Here is a 24,105-nt window from a genome sequence, read left to right on the forward strand (position 1 = left end):
AAATTAGCTTTCTCTGATGGCTTCTCAATTTTATTCGCACCTTTCTCTTAACACCCTGTACACCCATGAGTCGATCAGTTTCAAGTATCCTCTCCTATGTGCATCACGTCGCCAGAAAGACCACTCTCTTCAGCTTCTCTTTCATCAGAATTTCCTGCGAGACGAATATCTTGCGACTGATAAGAAAATTCAATACGTTCCAACGTTTTTGTTCGCGTTCGATCGATCATCGTACGATTTGCGCAGCGCAGGATAGTCATCCAGGAACGTCAGCTTGATATCATCAACGTTCACAGTCCGTTCACGAATTACCACCCTAGCGATCGATTCTTTCGCGTTCGAAATTCGGAAACTGATCCGAACAATTCGAGGAACGTCTTGTCTTCCGAATTTCGAGCGTGTACACGCGTTCTCCCTTGCCCTTTTCTCATCTCACAAGAACGCGACGAGTCTGACGTTGAAAGGAAAAAAACCAAAACCCGTTCTCCGCGCTTCGTAGCATCCGTTATCCTGGCAAATGAGCAGAGACGGCCAGAAGATCATTGGCCACATGGTGTTGCGAAAGCAGCCCGGTTCCGGAAGCAGTAGTAGCATACTCGGGCTGAAAGTGGTCGGCGGGAAACTATTGGAGGATGGTTCTATGGGCGCCGTCATCGAGAAGGTCAAGGAGGGTAGCACGGCTGATATAGAAGGTCAACTGAGACCCGGTAAGACGATCAATTTAACCCCGATTGCCTGCCCATCTACCTTCCCAACCTCGTTCCTACCTTAGAAGCTATCTTCTTGCGTAACAGCTTTTCCTTTCTCTTAAATACCGTCCTTTCATCAAATACTAAACTCGAGCCGAAAGTCAGCGGCGCAACCCTTTCAATTAGCAAAACAATTATCCGACACTCTGACACGAGAAGCAATACGAACGACGATCCAAGAAAAAGAATCTCCGTATCAATCCAATCCCAACCTAACCACAAACGCTCCTCCATCAGCTAGATCGAGAATCACCGTGTCAGGAGTTTTCCTTTGCCCTCGTTCACCCGCTAGCGTTTTCAGCAAAGGAACTCCCCGTTTCGAAGTAAATAAACCTTTCCTCTCGTCGTGCCACGAGAGCCGCGGGGCGATCCAATAGGAACCGATCGGACATTCGACGATTTCAGGTGACGAGGTGATCAAGTGGAATGGCAGGTCCCTTCAGGGCAAGAGTTTCCGTGAAGTTTGCGACATCATCGCCGAGTCGAGGCAAGAGCCCCAAGTGGAGCTGATAGTTTCGCGAAATCTATCCCCGACGAGCGGTCCGGTGACGATGCCCGCAGGACCGACGCCTACGACGCCGATGGCGTCCAGAAGGATCGCCGCACAGACTCAATGGAGGCAAAAGCACCCGGAGTCGATTTCCGGCCCGCAACAACCACATCACAAAGGTGACTATACGCTTTTAGCTTCACTCGTTCCTCACCCTCTTTTCTTCTTCTTATTCTTCTTTTTCCACCCTCGAAACACACTCTCAGGAATTATTAGGTCGTCTCATAAGTAATCTGATTTACTTCGAGCGCAGATATTTTCGATAAGAATTGATTATTTAAATTACTTATGGGACGAGGTAATATTTGAAAGGTCGTTCTCGTTATTTTTTCTTCTGTCTCCCTTCTTATCCGCCCCGAGTATGTACCTTGTTCCGTAGTTTACGCGCTGGGACGTGGAAGAGGATGCTTCGAGCGTCCCGAAGCGTAACGCGCGTTTAGAGGACAGGCTAGAGAAGGTAGACAGTGTCAGTTGAGACGATTGCTCGGGTTCTGATAGATCAGACTTAGATTTGTTGTGAATAATTGTAGAAGTTTGAACGACAGAGGGCTGGTTGCACAGCTCCTCGTCATTTGTACAGGGTGGTTGTTGAACGATGGACACGATATCGTTCGAGGAATCAACCTGTACTTAAGTAGCATCATGTAGAATAGAGAATTTTAGAGTTCATTTAATCAGACACGATTTGAGGTACTCTCCGGCTCAAGATTATCTCCAGACGATATTGATTTGGGATAAATTTCGAATTAGAGGATCAAGAATTTCTTACTTATTCATATGTTATACAAATGTCTGTCATAGAAAAGAGTATGATTTGAATGAAATTAATATAGTATTAGAAAGTATTGGAATTGGTGAAAAATTCTTGGTGCCTTTAAACGAAATTTATCCTGGATTTGCATTGGAAAACGTCGAGTCCCTAACTAATAATAGACATTAAGTAAAATTAAGCGGATTGGAAACGATGCTATATTGTCACAGATTATATGCTTTTTCGTATTCCAGGTCTTAAGAAATGTATTCTATGGGGTAGGCCTAAAATTTTCTTTAATCTCGATCCCATGTAATCGGTGTTTCCCTGGCCGAGTGTTTGTCGATTTATATTCCCACCCCTTTCTACTAGACCTTGGAAAATCGACGAGAAAAACGGCGAACCAAAGGGTTCGCTGTTCCGTTCCGTTAAATGGAATCGCAGCAACGATTATCCCGTAGACGAGTGTGCACAAAACCGTCGTGATCGACGTTTCAAGCAACGACCCCGCCATTTATTTTGCTTTCTGTATACCGTCGATGTTTTACCGTAGAACGTAGAGAAGTAGTGCCAATGCACCCCCCTGCCCCTTTGCTAACACCGCCGTTTTACGAGCATAGTTTTATGGGAGCAACAACTTGAGAACAAGCGTGTACACTTGTGTTAACGTTTATCACACACCTGTGCCGTTTCGTATTCGAATCCTTCTGTACATAATGCGAATTATCCTTTTTATAGATTCTTCGAACGCTGCATCGCCGCGATGCAGCTACGGCAGCATCGGAATTACAAGCGTTTTATTAGATTGTTGCGTATCAAATGGCCAATTTCTAATTTATATCGCCATCAAGTAGTTTTACGTCGTCGGATCCAATTTGATATGCGACAACCTAATTCGTCAGGCGCAATATTCGAACCTTCTACCAAATAGTAGTGCATTCAAGAAGCGCGGGATGTATACTTCCCGTTGGTCAAAGGGTTAATCTACCATCTGTGCTCGGTACATCTACGGGGATGCGTTATTTTGATCCTGAGCAGTTTGAGAGTATCCCGCACGTTATTCTGCAATATTTCCCAAGAAACTAACATGTCTGCCCTGAACTTTTTGATTACGCAAGAAAAATTACAGTAATTTGATGTAAACCCGCAGGTTGTCCCCGAAATTCACCCTCGAATCGATGTAAATCCTGTAATAATCCACCGTTTTCCGACACGATTCGAAGAACGATCGTAAATCGGTTTCGTACCAGCAATTTGTCGGGAATTTTACCGCGAATTCCTCGAATTTCTTGCACCATCCTAAATCGAACGCGACTGGATATTATCTTGCAATCTTCGGTCGTGTTCGAAGATAAGAGAGCGTCGAACCTGGTCCCGTTCTCGTTGTTCTTTACGTCGCCCTTACACCGCGGAGTTACGTCCATCTTTGTACGACACATTTTGACCCGTAGCTCGAAAACGCCAGCTCACGAGAAGAATCTAAAGTCTAGCCGGCACTGAACGATCACTTGCAGAATTATACGACGCGAGGCGCGAGAAACCTTCGGTTTTAGTGACCTCGCCCGGCTCGCCGGATCTCCACGCTCAGGGACGGGCCAGACATCTACGCCACCCTCCTGGCAACGCGAACGTGGGTGGTAATCTTCAGGTGAAGCTCAGCTTCGATCCTATGGCGCTTCGATTGATCGTCACGTTGATCTGCGCGGCCGGGCTCACGCCCAGGAGCAACGGACAGCCTAGAAATCCCTACGCCAAGATCTTCCTGCTTCCGGACAAGGGGTGAGTGAACCCGACGAAAATTGTTTTTCCACTTTTAAATCGTAAAGCAGCGCGACTTTCCGCTCGGAATTAATTTTCTCGTAGAGTCGTTTCAACTTCGTGGATTGATTTAATGGCGCAGGAACTCGCGTTCCAAATCGTCCGGTAGTTTCTTACCCGGGTGGATAGTAGCGTTGACGCAAAAAGAATCGAGTACGAGACGCTCAACGACGCGGAAACCTCTGTGCTCGCTTACGCGGAGACACAGCAGCGTGACGATGTCGATGCTAAAAGCTGTCGTTTCTCGAGATAAATCATTTCTCGAAGAAACGATAGCGAGCCAAGAGATAGCCATCGTATTTGGCCGGGTTGCCAACAATTCCATCGTTTTATTTCCCATGCTCGTCTCCTCGAACTGGCGTCTCGTTAATGTCCCGACATCGATCGCGGTATCGTTCCATTTACGTATCAATTTCGCCGTCGTATCGAGTCGTAACCTTCGTTTTTCTATATTCCGTCGCGCACAGCGAGAAGTCGAAGAGACGGACGAAAACGTTGGCGAACACGAACGACCCGAGATGGAACCAGACGTTCGTCTACGAAGGTGTCAGGGGCGCTGAATTGAGGAAAAGGGCGCTGGAGATCACGGTTTGGGATTACGGGAAGTACGACACGAACGATTTCCTGGGCGAAGCTGTGCTCGAGTTAGCCACCGCCCGTCTCGACGAGGAACCGGAATGGCTACCTCTGATCGGACACGGCGAACATCGGCACATTGGGTACGTGACCAAACCACTGCTCGGTAGATTAGAACGTTTTTTCGTTTTCTTCATGCCTCTGAGATGAGACGCAATCGCTACCTACGCATTCGTACGCTTGTTTGCAACGAGAGACTAGGAGAGACTTAGAGATTGGTGACTGACGAATACTCATTGCGCTTCTGTTAGCCGCTCGAATGCTAAACGAAATTAAACGAAGGGGGCTAGATCGTAGGCGGCAGCTAGCCAACCAGTTCTCGCGGTTATCATTCTTTCAATACATAGGGAGAAGGAATCCGTCGACGATCACCGGTTTATCCTAAATAACGTCTCCTTAAATAAGACGGGTCAGGTGTGTTCGTCGCGCGTTGTGTACGTATGTATGTGTGTGTGCGCGTGCCGTATGCATCGCTGGTGTTCAGCAGATACGTTCGGCTGATTCTTTTTCGCCTAGCTCTAGCGAGAAGAGCGTAGCGTGAGATCTAAATTTCGCGTTGCACAGATACTATCAGGAGCCCGATGACATGGTGATAACTCCGGTGGACTGCCATCTCAGTCCACCGTCGACGACGTCGCGGCTGAGCGACTCTGACACTTCCGAATGCGATATCACGGACTGCGACGTCTCCAGGGAGCAAAGGAGAACAGCTGACGGTGCCAGTATAAGCAGTATCGGCAGTTCCTCCAGGTAAGAGCATCCTTCGAAATCTCTCTACCGCGCCTCCCGAACTCCAACCACTACTACCACCCTTCGCCCGACCTCAAACTATATACGAGATATATATATATATATATATATATATGTATACCGGGGAGAAGAGCGTGCTATTTTCTAAGGACGACGCGGCACAAACGTCCACGGCCACCAGAGAACACCGTCGATTTAAACGATTTAACGAGATCCGAGCTTAGAGCATCGATTTCCTCATCTTCCTCGAGAAGACCAAGTAGATTCGTCGTAGGCAGGCTGACAGTAAGACGCAAATAGAATTATCTACGCTATGGATCGTAAATTTCATACCGCCTCGTACGAGATACAAGAATTTTCACCGGTGTTTAAGCACGAGTCTCGTAGGCGGTTGATACGGCGCGAAACGTGTTCGATAGAGGGGTGGTTTTGAACTTGCGATCGGTAGCGTGGAAAATCCTACGAGGTTAACGTACGACAGTTTCCGTGAATCGAAGCCTTCGAAACAACCCGGCGAAGAATTAGCTGCGGAGTAGGAAGCTGTGTCGTGCAAGGTTCGCCAGGAATTAATGGTACTTAGTAGTAGAAGCGTTACCGTTCTACCGGGGTTACTACTTTCGGCTTAAAATCCCGTTTACAGCTGCCGTAACCGCTATCGTAACTGTCGTAATAATAGTTATTTCTCGTGTTAATCCTTTCTCTACAAAGACCGAGTACAATCGTCCTCGATCCTTCAACGTTGTCGCATAAACTTTCGAGGGGATCTCTGTTTTCTTCTAAACGGTACGGATCGCCGCGGAATACCTTCTTAATTACTCGTACCTCATCGAGCTCGACGTTTCAAAGGTGAAGCTCCTAGGATGGAAAAAAAAAGCAGAATCGAGAGAGGTGGCTAAAGGTTTTTGTGTTCCACGCGGAAGAAGGCGGCACTGTGACGTAAAGACAACCACAACGTTGGTAAAGAGAGACGGAGACAATGGGAGAGAAAGCGAAGGGGTGAGAATAAGGGAGCATCAGGGTAGAATGGCGGGGAAAGAGAATTAGATAAAGAGAGAAAAGGAGAGAAGAGGAGAGACCGAGAGCCAAGTTATAAAACTGGGCAACAAGCCAATTGACATGCCAGTTGGCCTGCAACCACCGCTGGCTGCGGAAGCCAGCCCCTCAGCCCGTATCCATATTAATATTCCAGCGACCACGTCCGATCGTTATTTGTGAGTGCAAAGTGCTTTCCACCCAGCCTTCGGATCCTCTCTATTTTTCCTGGTGAAAAATAGAAAGAACCGACGAACAGGAAACAAGTGAACGGACTCTGTCTGCAAACTGACCGAAGAAAACGCGAAAAGAAATGTGGTGATTACGCGAGAATAAGGGAGGGAAAATGAAATTTAACTGCGTGGCTACGGACAGTGATAACCGCGTGGTTCATTTTTAGGCCGCCAGTGATTAGAAGCTGAAACTTCAGTGTCATCGATCAAATTCAGTGATCGCGAGCTTTAAAAAAGCTTCCTCGCTCCAGTGTTTGCGAATGTTCAGTGTGATAACGTTGAGAGGAACGATGGGTCGCGAAAGAGCGTCGAGTGCGGTGTAATTAGTGAATTTATCGTGCAGTTTGGATTAGCCGTGTGCTCGATTCGAAGAGGAGTTAAAAGGAGAAGGAAGATTGAAGATACACCGTGATATAGGATTGGAGAGTGCCGATGCAATGGAAGGGAGGAACGTTCAAGAACGAAGGAAACTGCTGGCCGCTTTGTCCCGTTCGTCTGTCTCTCGGTTACCATTTCCAGCTCTAATTGGCCGAACCTTTTGCAAATTTATTCCGCGGATGATGCTCTGAATACAAGCTGCGTCCCTCGAGAGCGTTCTCTAGCCGCTTCTCCTAGAGACAGAGAGAGTAATCCGATTGCCGGCACGGAAAGCTCGGGCCCGCTTCGCTTTCGTTTGTAATCAATCGCCTTATCTGTCGACCCTCTTCGATTCGAGGGTGCTCGAATAATAATATCCGAAAGTTCCCTTCGCCGTGGAGCTCGTTGAAAATTGCACGACACAGCCTCGAAAATCCCGGCAAACTTGCCGGATCTTCGTCGAAACTTTCGTTCTCCCTCTCTCTCTCTATCTCTATCTCTCTCTTTGTTCCTCTTTTTTTCTCTTTTTGTCAGCTTTTAACGTTTCATCGGGCCAACGTCTCGACGCGCGGATCGTTTTCACGCGAGGTCGGCTTGTCGTTCGACGTCGAGAATCTGTAGAAACGATTTGGAACGGCGCGTGCTTCATTAATCCACGCTGGCCTCAATCTGCGACTCGCTGACCAATTTTTCTACCCTTCTATTTTTCTTCCCTGCTCTTCCCTCTCTGTCTTTCGGCAAAGTTCGCGAAACTGGCGCGTTGAAAATGCCGCGTGCAAGAGGAATAATTGAAACGTTGCGACGCGAGTAGCCGGTTCGCGCTGCGTGCAGATATTTAATAACCTTCGATACATCGCCTAACAGGATTATCCGAAAGGGTTTCACTGGTTACATTAATAAATTCATCGTCGGTCGAGTCCGGCGTACCGGTCTGATTACTCCCTTTTCTTTCGATCTTCTTTTCACGAATAATCCGCGTTCGTTTCTCCGGTGATCTCGTTTATTTAGCGAATATACTTATGTTAGTTGGTAAAACTTACGGGCTGGCACCGGTCAGCCGCCACCTTCGATCGATTTCCTTTGTTATTTATCTGTTCTGTTGTTTATTTTTTAGGTTTCATAATATGCCGTCAAATTATAAGCGGTACGGCTATTACAAACTTATATTCTCTCCTCTCTCACGTAATCACGCAATCACACATGTTATTTTGCATCGTTCACCGCCAACGTTAACGTTTAACTTGTGTAAATTTAGCGTTACGTCGGTAGATATACGCTCGTGTCAGTGATGCGATCGACTCGAGGCACGATGTTTTCTATATAAACACCAATGAACGCATACTGACGCGATCTCCTCGTTGTTAGATCGGTGAAAATCGTTGGAAAAGAAACGTAGCATGAAAATCTATATCGATGAGATTAGAGCGTACATTAGCTGGTTCCTAGAAATGGACGATTAGCAATTCTGGCCCCATTATCGACGAGAAACGACGAAACGAAATCACGACAGCAATCTTTTGTTTTACTTTGATTAATTATAATATTCTACGGAATATGAGAAAAATACGTTTTGTTAATAAAGCTTGAAAAGGACCGTCATATATTATTCGAAACCTTTCAAAGATAATAACAGAGTTGATTTTGATTTATATAACCATCTCCGGGATATTAAATTGTAACACTGTTAGAGAGAGTTAACCGTACATCTGTTAACTAATGAATCAGCTAATAAGGAAATAGAAGCATCCTTCGGGGAACCTAATTTTTTATTCATTCCTCCTGGAAGGGTGTCTCGTTATCGCGGCTAACCTTGTGCTAAAGTAATGTTCGCCCCGTTCCTCTAACTATCCGGGGTAAATTCACGCGGGGATAACGCGGTGCTCGTTAAAACGACCATAACTGATACGTCCCTCAGATGTATTCCAGTTGCTCCCTCGCGTCTCGAGCTTTCGTATAAAGCTTCCACGCAGCTCGGTTTTCGCATTTTACCCTCTTTGCGTCTCGGTTACATGATAAGAGACCCAATGATAAGAGGAAGAAGTACGTATTTTGTAATCGTGACTCGTTTCTCGTCGATGTGCCAGGCGATGAACGACGATCGCCGTCGAGGCGTAAGAGAAGAGAACTCGCGCGATAAATGAAAAGTAGTTTTTGGGCGCAGAGATTCAGTAGGTCACCGATCACGTAGGCACACGTAGGCGTCATCGTGTCATCGCTTCTTGCATCTCCCACGTTAACGAGACATTAGATTGCGAGAGGACATGGCTTTTAGTATGCTTAGTGCAACGCGACGCATCGGCCGGGGTGGCTCTTGTTTCTTTCGTTTCGAAGCTTTACCCTCTTCGCGATTTGGGCAACGTCCAGTTTCTACAACACACACCCACACGTACACACGCGGCAACACACAGATGACCTGTACTGGTTTTATACATTTTCCCCCGTTGTATCCGTTGCCAGGAATCACGGAACGGACGACGGTTTTTCTTCCGAACGATTCGGCCGCGATCGATCCGCGACGGTTTTTGCACGCATTTGGCTCCGCTAATCGCGACTCCGTTTGCGAGTCCATTGTTTACGGGAGCCAGCAGTTTGCCTACTGGCGAGTAGCTTCTTGGCAACGGAAACAACTCTGTCCTTCCGTCGCGAAGGACACCGCGGAGGAAAATGGTCCAACAACTACTCTCTGTCCGGCTTCATTGGCAAGTAACACTTTGTAAGAGATAGCTTCGCGACGTGGATCGCAAGGATATGCATTTGCACTTTGCAGATCGACCGACCAGTTCTCAGTCTACGGAATGAGGTAATTAATTGAGCTCCATTTATATAAAACCATTCTGTCATCGTGCCATCCGCGTAGCTTCCTTCTCTTTCTATTCATTCCACGAAAAACAACCATCGTATGTACATAGACGACTATTTAGAAATAGAAGAATGGACTCGGAAAGAGGGTAGTTGCGTCAGACGAAACGATTGCGTATAAATGGATCTTTAATTCATTCACGTACGCGTAATTGGAACTTGAAATTAATGCTTCTCATCCTAAAGCTCTGTATTTCCTAATTCATAATTTGATTAGACGCATTAGAACTTGAATTTGGATTTTATGCTTATCGTTAAGACTTGGAAAGTGAAAGAGTTTACTTCCAATTAACGTCTCGTTCTGTTCAATTTTTCACGGAAAAAGTAGGATGCAAATATTTGAAGGGAACGAGATTTACCCGTTCCGGAGACTTTGACCATCGATATCACGGGATCCCTTCGCGTATCCCGGTGAATAGAAAAGAAACCTAGTTCCGTAATTGTTTCTGGCAAAGTTAGTAGAACTCGCATCCTTGTGTCTTGGTTTTGTCGCTTATCCAAGTTGGTACAAAGTAACCGTACACGTCGGTCGAACGACACGAGTGCAACGCAGCGTAGAATGCATATTTGATGAAGCATCGCCAAATGAGAACCAGCCTGGCCGCATGCACTCTGTAATCTTAGCGCGAAAGATCACAGCACTACGCGATATCCCTACCCCGAAAATATGAACCGATCAAAACGAGCTACGCGACGATCACTAATTGGGGAAAAATCTGAACGCATGCCGGAGCAGCCACTATTCTAGCCCCCCGCCGGAAAGGGAGCTATGCCTGGACGGGGAGCATCGAAGTCGCAGGGACATGTCGCCGCAGGGGCGTAAACGAGCCGCCCTCATGATACGTGACCAACCAGCGTCTATTTCTGGTTACCAGGCTTATCGCAAGGTGAGTCGTCACACGCTCTTTTTTTTTTTCAATCATATTCACGGAACACCTTGTGCACGTGCTATTCCAGAGAATTGAACAATCGATTCGTAGAATCTGTAGATCGTATACTCGATATAACTTGGAAAATCATCGTCGGCGCGTTAAAGTTTCCCGGAAACGTTGGAAATTCAATCGTATTTGCCGGCGTAATCGAGGCTCGTTCGTTTCGTTTATTCGCGATGGAAAGTGACGTTGTTAAATTTCTGCGATACCCAGGAGGATATACATCGAGGAATGATGGGGCACAGGTCGCACAGTGCAGCGCCTATGGACTCGCCGAGCCTTCGATACCGAGGAAGGTCTCAAAGTCCCACAGGTCATCGCTCTCTGTCTCCGCCGGAACACAGATCCATGCCCTACTCGCACGGCTACGTGTCACCCAGGTATATCAATTGTCCATGGGAAATATTACCTAATAATCCTGTCGATAGACGCTTCGAATCACTTCCCGGATTCGTACAAATCAGATTTAAACGTGGACCTTCTCGTTTTTTTTTCTTTTTTTGCGTTATAGATTCGGCTCGAGGTCGGCAACTGCCACACCCACGGGTAGCCCTAAGAAGAGACAGTTACCCTTGATCCCGTCAGCATTGAAGGAAAGGGCTGCGATGGATCTCGAGGAAAGGGCGAGATTTATGAGACACCGTAACAGGCAGGTGCACACGACGTGCAGGAACACGGGGATGGGAGGTGAGCCTGATTTCCTTCACAAGATCGCTTAGCCGTTTGTTGCGATGGAATTTCAATAGAGGACCAGAGAAAATAACGACGGGAGTTCGTATAAACGCGCGCCTTAATTTGACCTTGTTTTCAAACTACCCAGGGAATTTTGTGTTCCGCCAACGAGTAGACGTTGGAGAACTCTGTAATGGAACGTGATTAAAATATAGACCGGGAGAACGCTCGATGCAACGGGAAACTAGCTAAAATATATATATATATATTTATACGAGATACGTTCGTTGTTTTTCGAGATAGCGTTACGACGCTTACGATGTTTCACGTATAAATTTCACAATTCGGAGTACGTTAGCTGGATACGTATCCCCAAAGGGAATGATTTGCATTTTTCAGGTTGGGAAAGACACTATAGCGGACTGTCGGACTCGGATCTGCCCTCGATAGATCACGATCCGTTATCTTTGCCGCACAGTCACGCTTATCGAATGCACAGACCGCGAAGGGGACATTTAAGTCCTGACAAAGACGTACTTGGGGATCTCGGTGACTCTGATATGGAGAGTATAGCCTCCGTGACGAGTAGTGCCTTCAGTACGCAATCGGAACGACCACGTGGATCTAGAGGGCTAATGTGAGTATAGTTCGATATCTATTGTACTATAATTTCGAGTCGATGACCTTGCATTTCAAAGTCAGTGTACAAAGCAATACAAGTTCCATAGAGAAGAAAGTATTCCCTTTAGAGAAGACAGCCATCCATTGTACCATTTTCTTATTTTCATTTTTAACTCGTGCGATACTCGCGTTACGTTTTTATTTTCTATCATTTTTTTTTTTACGTCCCGTTTTCTTTTCTTTCTTTTTTCATTTATAATAGATTGCACATATTAAATAGTGTTTCAAGTTGATCGTTTGACTCGTTCGTGGATCGTATAGATCGCGCACAGAATGGAACATTTGATGGCTTACCTTCTCATCAACGATAATCCCTGAATTAAATGGACATTGCCGAATGAAATGACACCCCGTAGTTGCACTGTCTCATCTTTTCTCCCGCCTGCTTGATAGAATCCCGGATCCCTTCCGTTCTATATCTTTCTCTTTGTCTTTTTCAAAACATATTCTATACGTTTAGTTGGCTAGATTGCACCTCCTATGCACCGTGTCAATGTCCATTTAATATTGTCCCATTCTAATAAAGCAGGGATTGGTGCGTGGCGTTGGTCGAACGGCTAGGTGTACCTACGTTTAAACACGTCACAATTATTTTGCATATGTATGTTTTGAGTGTTGATCACGAAACTCAGAATCAATCGTCGCACGTCCTACAGACAACCTGCATTTATTTGTTCGGCGAGTGACAATCCGACAATAATCCGATGAAATTTTCAATAACCGTTGCTTGTGCAACGAAAAACAGAAAGAAAAAGAAAAAGAGAGAAGAAGAAAACGCGTTCGATCGATCGCGAACGCGCGAGTAGAGTTTGTCCTTGTTGATTATTATTGCAAAAGTAAATGATATTGAAAACGTTAGAGATAAATGATAAGAAATAAATAATGAAGAATGGGCTAAAAGAATCGTTGAATATGAATCGCAGATTCGCTAAAACTCTATATGAAAAACATTGTTTGCAGACCGACAGTTAAAAACGTTTTAATACCCGGTGTCATATCCCCTATGCCCCTGCCCCCTAGGCGCAATAGGCGCAGGCACAGACTTAGGGTACCCTGCAGCGAATGTCACTGTCCGAACAACAATCCCACCAAGCCCAGGAGCAACAACCCAAGCAAGCACAATCCCACCCCGCATCCCCTCGTACGGAGCAAGTCCGCAGTGGTGCGCTCGTTGTACAGAAAGATGCGTACGCCGTTCACGAGGTCGCAGACCGTCGACGAGAACATGCTGAGATATTACAGCCCTGAGACCAGCGAGTACAGCGTCTCCGAGGGTTACATGCTCAAGCCAGAGGAGCTTACCGGTAGCTCCAAGAATCGTATACCAGAGATATACGTGGAGGATTGCCTACAAGTCGACTTCAACGATCGTCTCATCGAGAAGTTTCGCGACAGATACTCGTCGCCGTACCTTCTGGACAACGGTATGCGTAGACGGTCTCGTAGCTGGCAGGAACGTGTCACGGGGAGATCCGCGAAACCTAGACAACTCCATCTATTCTCGAGAGGCTTGCACGATCTAACCGACGATCTCGGCATTAGGAACCTAGACATTAGCATACGACCGCGTAGGTCTTTTCTATTCTCAAAGGCTAGAAGCTTCGATTACGACGTGCTACACGATGCCTATGCCGATCGTTACAGTTTCGGTCTGGGTGCCGGTATGCTGTCGCGTCGCGCCAAGAGTTTCGAGTACGATACAATTTCTAGCAACATATTCAGCGACGACAGTCTACGAACCGCTAGACGAAAATTGAAAAGAAACTTGTCTATCAACGACGCTGGTTACGGCGACAAGATACCCGCGCTGGGTGATCAAAGCAAATCGTACTTCGATTCGAACGGCGACGACAAGGTACCGAAGAGTCTGCTGAATCGCGAGAAGAATTACGATTACCTGCTGAAACAGGATCACAAACCGTTCTACGGTTACGATTCCGAGTTCAGCTGCGGCGAGACTGAGATTTACATGCCGCGTTTCGATAAACAGAACGTCGATCCGAACCTCGCTCGGAAGAGTTATCGCTCCTACAACCTGACCGGTGAGCAGTCTTTCAGCAGCGACGATCAGATCGGTCTGAGAAACGTCCTAGGCAGGGAGGATCCGACGAAACGAAAATACATGGACTCGTCCTCCTTCGGCAGAGACATGTCCGAGAAACGTACGAAGAATCTCGACAGCGACATTTGCGATTCGGCTAACGATCACATTTACTGCAGCATCGACGAAGCTCTCGCCTCGACGGACGGTTACCCTCGCGATAGGGACGTCACTTGTTCACCGATTCGCACGGTCGCCGATTTGGAGCGTTACGACAATCAGAGACCGAGCAGTCGGTCTCGCAGAAGAACGAAAAGCAACGAGTCTTATTTAGAAAACGGATACGATAGTTACGATTGGGACGTCGAGTACGACGAAGGGTTCATCGACAGGGGAAAGATCGAGGATTACGACGAGAGACTGTACGATTACGAGGACGAGGGAGTAGATGATTATTACGACAGAAGAGAGGAGGCGAGTCGAGGAAGCGGACGGAAGAGGAGAACATCGCGATACCCAGAGGACGAGTACATCGGCGACGAGTATCGGGATTATCGTTCCGCCGATGAGTACGATTATCAAACGCACAGCGGTCCAGTGTGCAGGGACTCGTATCAGGACAATACGATGCCACGAAGAAGACGCAGACGAAGCCGAAGAGGTAGCAGAGAAACGAGCATCGGTGTGTACGAAAATCTGCAACCGTATCGGGACTTGTCGTCGATGAAAGACAGCCTGACAGTTCCGAGCTTCTCGGAGAGCAAACGTATGATGCTGCAACGAGCCGAATCGTCGCCGGTTTTGCGTTCCGACGAGGAATTAAGCTCGGCGGAGAGAGCGGAGAGAGCTAGACGGTTGTATCGACGCCGAAGAAACAGCAGCTGTCCCGAAGCCAGAGAGATCCGATACTACGATACGCCTCGGCGGAAAGACGAAGAGAGAAGCACGAACTTCATTCTGGACTCGGACGAGGAGTTCGGCTCGATGGAGACGGTCGTGTGCGCGGACTGTTTCCGTCAAAAGAACGATACGGTCATGGTTAGCGAGGGTACTAGACCGGCAGGGTACTACGACGCGGAACAGGAACGGGACGTTTGTTGCATAGATTCGAGATGCGAGTACGAGGACGCTCGAGATCGCGACTATCCGGATACTTGCGAATTGACTAGGTCGGGATCGTTACGTTCGTCGTTGCAGTATCGGTCTAGGCGTAAGAGTAGTTGTCCCGAGTGTCGGGAGTTAGCTATGTCCTCGGAGTTAGGTAGGTCCGGTTCGATGACGCGTAAAGCCGAGGAGAGAAGGCCGTCGATAGACTCGAGGCACACTAGGTACCGTAGACGAAACAGCAGTTGCCCGGAGGCTAGGGACCTCGAGTTGCTCGAGAAGAGGCAGCAACAGCAACGTGATCAACAGCAAGCCCAACAGCGTCAACAGCAGCAGGGTAGTAAGAGGAACGTAGCGATCAGCGATACCCTCGAGTACTACGAGTACTCGATGGAGAGCGAGAGCCAGTGCAGCGAGAACTGCGGATTTGGCCCGTGCGATCCGCGTAGGCCCCGTAACCGAGCACCCCACCCCGGTAACGCTAATTCAAGTCTCTTTGATTCCCAAACCGCTACCTCCGACACTGCTAAAAACTACCACCCACGGGCCGTCGATCACCACGATACCTCACGAAACACGAAAACGTCGACCCGCGGCAACGCCGACGAATCGACCGGGGCCCTATCGACCACATCCCCGACGTCGTCCATCCGACGCCGTTCGCGGAAAAAATCCGCCCACGACACCGGCGACCAACAACGCGGCGACGACGACCAACGGGATCGCCGATCCTCCTCCATGCCTGAAAGCAGCGAGTACAGCGGACAATCGAGCTCCTACGAAAAGACGTCCAGGAGTCAGACGGCTGATAACGAGCGCGACGATCACGCCAAAAGGGGCCAGTTCACCAGGAGTCTTAGCAACACCGACGCCCCGCAGGACGAGAAAGTTGGTAAGTCTCTGATCGAAATCGACGAGACCCGGATATTTCGATAACCTTACAATTAGATCAGGGTTAATTTATTATTTATTCGTTTGCGCGGTTTCGCGTTCACGCGTACCTTGTTCTCCAGACGGTAGTTTGAGCGATACGGCGATCGGTCTGAACGTCGAAGACTCCTCGAGGAGGGGTCGCAAGAGTTCTCCCGGGAGTAAAAGCGGAAGCGGAAGCAGTAGCGGTGGCGGAAGCGCGGTGCAGTATCAGTCAGGTCTTGGGAAGAAGAGTAACAGCACCAGTCAACTGTCCGCCACAGGTAACACATCGTCACACTAGTCGTTTCTTCGAATTTCACGATTAATCGTTTCGTACGGTACATTATTCGGAAAATTCAATGATTCGAAAACGATCACGATAAAATGCGATTCAATCCCGTGTCTCATATTCTAACGCGATTACTATACTGTCTTCTCTATCTCTTCTTTCTATCTGGCATCTTAACCTAGTCAGTCTCTTTGTAATATATCAATAGTTCATCGAGTCCTAGCGTAGCACTAGCTTAGCATCATTAGCGAGTAGATCTACGATGTGCTCTCGTTGTTGCTGGAGCGAAGCGATCAACGAGAAAAATAATCTGTTGGAACAGTTCTTACTAATTAGCGTTCCAATATTTCTTGTTATAATGATGTAAAGTAGATTTATACTACTTAAATAATAAAAAGACGGCTGAAATATCAAGAGTACATCGTAGAGTAAAAGAAAAACAAAAATCCCATTAAACGGGACAGTATGTACATTCTAATCGTATTCTTGTTTTCTCCACCATCCCTCCTCATCTCTATCCGCCTCTCTTCGACATGAACACATTCACACTTTACTTCTACCGACCAACTATCTCTCGACTGGCCTGGGGACCATTCACGTCATCGATCTGCACCCACCTGCACGATATCTCATCTTGGCGGGCAATCGTCGCTCGCGCGATCGTGTCACGGGACAACACTCGACGCGGATCATCCCGATCGATCGGTGGAACGATCGCTCTACTATTTATACGCAAAACCTCGTAACTGAACACTCGTACAAATACAATATACACATTGAAATATGCCTCTGTAACACTACATATATGCAACGCTACGATCAACAATCAACTACTACCAACACCAACAACTACAACAATACTTCTACCGCTACAACAACAAAAATACTATGTCACGTCACGCAAAAAACCATAACATACCACGTGCGTCTGTTGGTGGTACATGCGTGGGCGACGAAGGACGAAAACGGAGGCTAGGATTCGGGAAGAAGGGCAAGTCCTCGTTTACAGTTCATAGGAGCGAGGAGGTGTTGCCCGAGGACACGGCCAGCGGAAGGAGCGGACGACAACCGAGTTCCGCAAGCAGCGACGGCGAGGGTAGCGGCGACGGGGACAGGTCCGAACACCCTGCAAAATAATAACACCCAATTTATTCTTCTGTCCATCCCCTTTTCAGTTTTTCATATCCCTTCAATTTATTCTGTTCGTCACGTGGGAGCGATCGACGTGGCGTTATCAAGATTATCACTGTCCAACAAAATTTCAATTAATTTTACGGAAATTTAAGCAAATTTTATTTTTCAAATTGAGAACGATTAATTGATAATCAACGCGCGGATAGAAATTGATTGTTGGACAGTGTTAAGCATTGTTCTTCACCTCTTGGTTCAAACGACACACGCGTTCAGATTGTTTGAGAAGAAAGTTCTTCGATGGTAGGCTTTCACTCAGCGACCTTTCCGATAACGATAATTACCAGCCTTTGTTCGATCGACAGAGGATGTCGAGCGAATTTTCACGCAGTGATTCGAGCCTTCGGCGACATATGTGAGTACAAGTTGCGGAGAGACACGGCAAGAAGAACGACAGTTAACGCGATCGGTCTGCGACAGTTGACGTTAACAAACCAGAACAATGAAACACGCAGCACATTATTACTCTTTAGAAAGCAGTTGCCGCTTTAGAGAGGGGAATACGAGAGACGATCACGACTATCAATGGAAAACACTTCCTTCGATGCTTTCGAAAGGTGAAATTTAAGAGTGAATTCTTTCAATTAAAATTTTCATTAATCAAAGGAAGTGTTTTTAAGGTGCACGATTCAAATAGTCGCGAATTGATCTCTGCTGAACCCTGTTATGCTAGATTAGAGACTGTTTCTACGTACATAAGTAGCGATACGTAACTCTTAGAGGAACGTTTGCACGAGTTTCCTGAGCTGAACCGAACGAGAATATCTTTTATCAATTTTCTTTTTCACGTAGATGATTTTACAAAGCAGAAAGAGTAAGATGGCTATAGCGTTCGAAAGTGATCAGAATGGAAAGTTGCATCTACCGGGCTCAAGAATTTTACGTATTTGCTGCTCGAGTACGTTCGCGGCCTGTTTTATTCCCGATCGTAGAATAGTATATTTACATATCGGTTTCTGGGTTGATGCTGCCGATACGTCGCGGTGTCTGTCTGTTTTGTACAGCTTTTCAACTTTTAGATGAAAACACGTGGTCAACTTGTTGAGACTCCATAAACGGTAGGTAAGTTGACCACCTGTGACTCGTTATTATCACTTATTATTTTCTTAGAAGCCGCTGTTGATACGTGCTTTGGGCGAGATTATCTCCGCCCATTTACGGCTTTTCGTTTATTGATGTCTTCGAGCGTTGCCAGTGTTCTTATGCGCATCTTCGTATACACTATCGTGTATAAGTATTTGGACAAGATTTTATTAAAATTGTTCATAAACTGAAGTATCCAGATGCTTATGGATGGTAGTGTATGTATATACATACATATCGATATGTTCGTTCTAGGTACAGTTACAAAAGCAATCAGGCTGATTCGATGTAGCGCACAGTCTCGTACATTTTCCATACGGACAGGAACATACGTATCCTCCCGGAAACTTACATAGATTATTACGTAAGTTACGTGTCCAGAAATTGTACCAGACTCGCTTCATTCGTAAATGTATGAAACGATCGAATTTATTTTCTAGTTACACTTCTGTGTACACAAACAACACGGTACATACACAACGTGACACTAATCAAACATGCGATAACCACTTAGCTGCAGCGAATTTACGATAACAGAATCATAGATGTGACGTTATGTTAACGATCCATTTGGGATTCAGCTTTTTCAGCCTTTCTGCCCGCTTCTCTGATTACAGGTGCAACACAACCGGACACGTTCGTTCAGAAAGCTCACGGGAAACGATCGAGTTTCCTTCGATTGTTAATTTTCTCCTATCGCACCCTTTCTTTTAGACGACCAAGGATTTAGGGTGACATACAGCGAAATCTTTTCCAGGCTTCCTCTTAGGAGGAACGATAATCCTTTCGTGGTCGCCAACGTAACCAAAGGATCTAAGCGGAGAAACATCCTGCGACGACGCTGGATTTTTCCCCTCCCTACATGTCCTATAATTCCCCAACTTAACGATAGCCCTCAATAGTAGTCGCGAGTCCGTTAACAATGCCGACACCTGAGCTGCCTGTAGAGGCAAGTTCGTGCCCTCTTAATTAATGAAACTATCATCGAGTCTCGATACCTAAAATTCACCCTGATCGCCGTACAAATGATCGAAATTTTCTCACGATTCTTATCAAATTCTAGCTATACTTTCTTACTTTTGCCCGAACTCTCATCCAACGATCATCCATCGAATCGAAAGTTTCGTTCGTCTGCACACGTGGTCCCTGTTTCTGTTTCTCATCGGGACATCGAGGGTGTGTGAGAATGAAAGAGAGCGTGGATAGTTTGAAATCGAAGAGAGAGGGAGAGAAAGAGCCCCGATAAATCGCGACTAATCGAAAGAGGATAGCGTTACGGCAACCACCTCTGGAAGCTGGGATATAAAGAGGAAAGGGCTGCGGCAGAACGCGGCGCGGGAAATCTAAATGAAAGACTCTATAAAGCTTTAGCTGGTTGTTTCTTGTTTGGTTTAAAACGCAGAGTGCGGTATCGGCGGGATCTTCGTCGGGAGTGGTAGCTCGGAGGCACGTGTCGGTTTATCGAGCCGGAAACGCAACAGCACGCCGAGCAGCATACAACGTTCCGAGGAGATTGTACCCTATCAACGCTTTGAATCCGGAAAACAGTCGGGATCGGTGGCCAGTGACACAGCCGGAAGTCTCAACTCGATCTCTAGTTCCGAAGGAAGCTCGTAAGTAGTGGCCTCCACCGACCGATTCTGCAACCGGAACTGCCGAGACTCCTTTGCTGTCTCTTTCAACTCTTCCTTCTCTCTCTCTCTCTCTCTCTCTCTCTCTTCTCTCTTCTCTCTCTTCTTTCTATCGCGTTCTATGTATCTTAAAAGCTATTCTCTATCTGTACAGCAGGGTTACTCAAATGATATGGTTTCAGAAATTCTGAAAATTTGATCGGATCAATTGGATTAACCCTGCTAATCACTTCGTTTCCACACTCTTTCTGTATCTATCTCTGTTTCTATCTTTCTCTTTCTCCTCCACTGTATCATTTGGGACAAATTTTGTATTGTTTTACGCACAGGAAAGCCGCGAACGTGAAACGTGGATCGTTTTGTCTTTCAACGTGTGATTGAGCTGATGTGTATGCCCAGCATTGATGTACATTGTTTTGCTCATTCATGCTTTAATTCCTCCCTTTTATTTTCCGTTTACATTACGTCATTTCCTCTTTGTTTTATATCAGAAATATTCATTACCGTACATTTTCTTTCTTTCTTTCTTTCTGTTCTTTTTTTGTTTTTATGTTTCCATTCATTTCATGAAGAAGAATTCTTCGATCCGTGTCCGATTAATTGCAAACGAGGAAGGAGCAACAAGATATATTTGTCACAAGTGCAAGCACACGTTCGATAAATGTTTCGTATCAAAGTCATTTGATTTTTCTCTGTTTCGTACTTGTTCTCTTTTTTAACCATGTGTTTTGTATTTCAATGTGATATGATGTTGTCGGTGTTATCGTCGTCTTGGCTTGTTGCTTGGCTAAATGATCATGCGTCCATTACGTCGAAACACCCTTGTATGTCTACCACGCACACACACTTTATGTATATATATATGTATATGTCTCTGTCATTCCGAATCGTCCTTATCCACGGTGACGAGGAGCATTCATTTTATATTGGGTAATCCAGGTGTCTTTTAAACGTGTGATTACGTGTACCTTATTCTCTTTGTACAACCATTTGTTTATAGATCTACCCTTATGTCTGGAGATATACCAATACCAAACAGTGTATATAATACTGTAGACAATTTTATGTTTGATGTACCTTGAGTCGACGTAACTTTGTAAAACAAACAAATTTTAATTATTTATTAATTATCGTCAATTTAATACCGTGAAAATTCTTATTATTAAATTATTAGAAACTTAATTAAAAAAAAAAATAACGCGAAGAGTTTGAGACGTATTAGAAGGAGTTTCGTCGACTCGACTCAACAATTATAGAAATTCTTAATGGTCCAAAGGTCCTGTGTCTTTAAATGTAAATTTCTTTCATGAAAAAAATGATCAAGGTTTCAAAAGGAGTCGAGGATCGATAAGTTAAACGTCGAATAACCTTGTTATCCTACTCTAAACTCTTTCATCCTACATAATTTAGCTATCTTTCGAGGGCTGATAAATAGGGACAGACTTTAAACAGCGTTACCTAACACACTGACGAAGGTATGCCGCAGAAGGTAATCGACGTAAGTTACAAAACGATGATTTTCTATCGTATTCTCGATTACTAACGAATAAAGCATGAGTAGCTATAGTGTTGTTGGTTGGTTCAACAATAATCAAGATGTTAATTAATTTTCAAATAAAAGCAACGGCGAACGTGAGGATTAATCGAAGAAGTTAAAGTGATTATTGTTGAAAGTATTTGATATGGTACTTGAGCATAGAATGGTCAGCATGCACCAACAGCCTGCTACGTTTCCAACTTTATTATTAAACAACTTTCTCCCTACACTATATATATATTATATATTTATTCGCTACACTGACACTACACTAGCAGCGTGAGTTCTTCTTGTCTAAAATCGAATGAAGTGTGCTCTCTCCTTCCGCACTTCCGTCGAAGGCTTGCGAGAATCGTCCCTCGCTCCTGCGGAACGATCTCTTGTCAAATTATTTATTTAACCCGTCCCGTTATTTATTCGAATTCCGTTACAGTACCACTGTAACGGCGAAAGTGACGAATCGAAGAAAATACTAACGAGTACTTTATCGGTTTGAGCTTCAAATTAGCCCTAATTTATTTTTTCTTTTCTTTCAATTTTGTTTCACCTACCCTGCCTTCTCCTCCGCCCGAAATACCATGAATCTTTCTTTGTATATTAAACGTTTGATTTTGGAAACTGCAGTTGGTCTCCCAGTCTGCGAATGACAGGCGAAACTGGCCAGTTGAGAGACTTCATCGAAGATCTGGGCCCTGGACAAGTGGTGGGAAGACAAGCATTGGGTGCTCGTTGTTTGGGTGGGATTCAGTTGTCGTTGACCCAGAAGAAGGGCTACCTTGAAGTGGAGGTCATACGTGCCAAAGACCTTAAGCCAAAACAGGGCAGTAAAGCGATTCCAGGTTCGTTGAAGGACACATACCTTTAGGGTGATATCGATATCTGATAACATTCTCTACGATACATTAACCTCTACATTTTATGGAATTTTTCTTCAGCTTCCTACGTGAAAGTTTATCTGGTGAACGGGAAGAAATGTATCGCAAAGGCGAAAACGGACGCGGCTAGGAAAACGTTGGACCCGTTTTACCAACAATCGTTATCCTTCAGAGAGAATTGTCGGGGTTGTATACTGCAGGTATGTACCCATCGAATTTTTTAATATTCTTGGAATAATTTATACTAATCGTTGTACGTTATAATTGCAGGTGACGGTATGGGGTGATTACGGCCGATTAGAGGGGAAAAAAGTGTTCATGGGCATCGCGCAGATCGTGTTGGACGAACTGAACCTCAATGAGATGGTGTTCGGGTGGTACAAGCTGTTCGGCAACATATCCCTGGTCAGTGGACCTCCATCCTTAGCTTTGTCCCGTCGATCCTCGGCCACGTCCTTAGAATCCTTTAAAATCTAAGCAACAATCCTTCCAGTATCCTCTTTACACTTAACAAGACGTAGTGCAAAGTTCTTTTTAACTCTAATTCCCAATGAAAAAGAAAATAACAAAAGTACATATAAATATATATATTTGATCGCGTTTAACAATATCTATATAGTTTTCTCCGACCAGAGTCTCGCTGTAGTTGTTCGCGAACGTTCAAGATACAACAAGAAAAGACACTTTTAGAATCTTTAAGACAACGTAATCGTAAGTTTGATCGTTAGTTTATCGTGGTTCATATCCGTTCCATTATCCCCAAATGATAACGCTGTTGAAAGTTCGGGAAAAATCGAATCACGAAACGATTTGATCGGCTCTGAATACGGTAATGTCCAGTTGACTCGATCGTAGAGGAGAGTTTGCGTGGATACATTTGCGCGTTCGTGTCGATCGACCGAACGAGATAAGTGTGCTTTATTTGCAAGATGACCGCGAGAATGGGATAAGTGTGAAAGGTCGTACGAGAGGAGATGTGTTTTCTAGAAACACCACGTATCACATATCATGTACGGCATATCAGACGAACCGCTAGTCTGTACGTAGACTAGATCTGTAGAGATAGCAGCCATGTACCCGGACCGCCAGATAGTTTTAGGTACGCACTGAGATCAACGCATCGTTCCTAAATAATTGATTCGAACGATTTCGCACGGATACCTTCCTCTATCATTCAATTTCCTCCACTTAGCAAGGTATTGTGCTAAAATTAGACTTAGAAAATATAAATTTATGCCAATTTTTTGGAGGTATCCGCGTGAAATCTACGAACGTGTGTTGTTACAAATTCCCCTAATGTCTTTTACATTAAAATTATCCTCTTGCCTTTTAACGAGGGAAATGCACGATCTTCGGGACATTTATTATAGTATTTGTACAAAACTTGGAACCAATCGGTCGTGCGCTTCCCTTGAGATTTCT

At 45.5% G+C, this 24,105-nt stretch overlaps 2 protein-coding genes across 13 annotated transcripts in view; one reads left to right on the forward strand and one right to left on the reverse strand.

Annotated features, from left to right (window-relative positions):
• Positions 1-24,105, reverse strand: part of LOC114871982 — a 70,174-nt gene that overhangs the window by 41,503 nt on the left and 4,566 nt on the right. The window lies entirely within an intron of this gene.
• Positions 1-24,105, forward strand: part of LOC114871975 (regulating synaptic membrane exocytosis protein 2) — a 63,294-nt gene that overhangs the window by 33,800 nt on the left and 5,389 nt on the right. For 5 of the 12 annotated variants that reach the window (XR_003788672.2, XR_003788677.2, XR_006829493.1 and 2 more), the window contains 17 exons: positions 500-707; positions 1,155-1,418; positions 2,305-2,328; positions 3,565-3,829; positions 4,336-4,587; positions 5,069-5,254; positions 7,991-8,020; positions 10,472-10,622; positions 10,881-11,047; positions 11,179-11,354; positions 11,739-11,976; positions 12,981-16,057; positions 16,179-16,358; positions 20,043-20,253; positions 22,433-22,647; positions 22,744-22,883; positions 22,954-23,782. Coding sequence is in view for 1 of the 12 variants with exons in the window: in XM_029178637.2 (XP_029034470.1) it covers positions 500-707; positions 1,155-1,418; positions 2,305-2,328; positions 3,565-3,829; positions 4,336-4,587; positions 5,069-5,254; positions 7,991-8,020; positions 10,472-10,622; positions 10,881-11,047; positions 11,179-11,354; positions 11,739-11,976; positions 12,981-16,057; positions 16,179-16,358; positions 20,043-20,253; positions 22,433-22,647; positions 22,744-22,883; positions 22,954-23,088 (5,919 nt within the window). In the remaining 11 variants the exon portion in view is untranslated. Of the gene's footprint in view, positions 1-499; positions 708-1,154; positions 1,419-2,304; positions 2,329-3,564; positions 3,830-4,335; positions 4,588-5,068; positions 5,255-7,990; positions 8,021-10,471; positions 10,623-10,880; positions 11,048-11,178; positions 11,355-11,738; positions 11,977-12,980; positions 16,058-16,178; positions 16,359-17,300; positions 17,482-20,042; positions 20,254-22,432; positions 22,648-22,743; positions 22,884-22,953; positions 23,783-24,105 lie in introns of all 12 variants that reach the window. The other 7 variants (XR_003788679.2, XR_003788674.2, XR_003788676.2 and 4 more) reach the window with 7 other exon arrangements.

Source organism: Osmia bicornis, chromosome 6 (assembly GCF_907164935.1).
Source record: "Osmia bicornis bicornis chromosome 6, iOsmBic2.1, whole genome shotgun sequence".
NCBI classification, from domain to species: domain Eukaryota; kingdom Metazoa; phylum Arthropoda; class Insecta; order Hymenoptera; family Megachilidae; genus Osmia; species Osmia bicornis.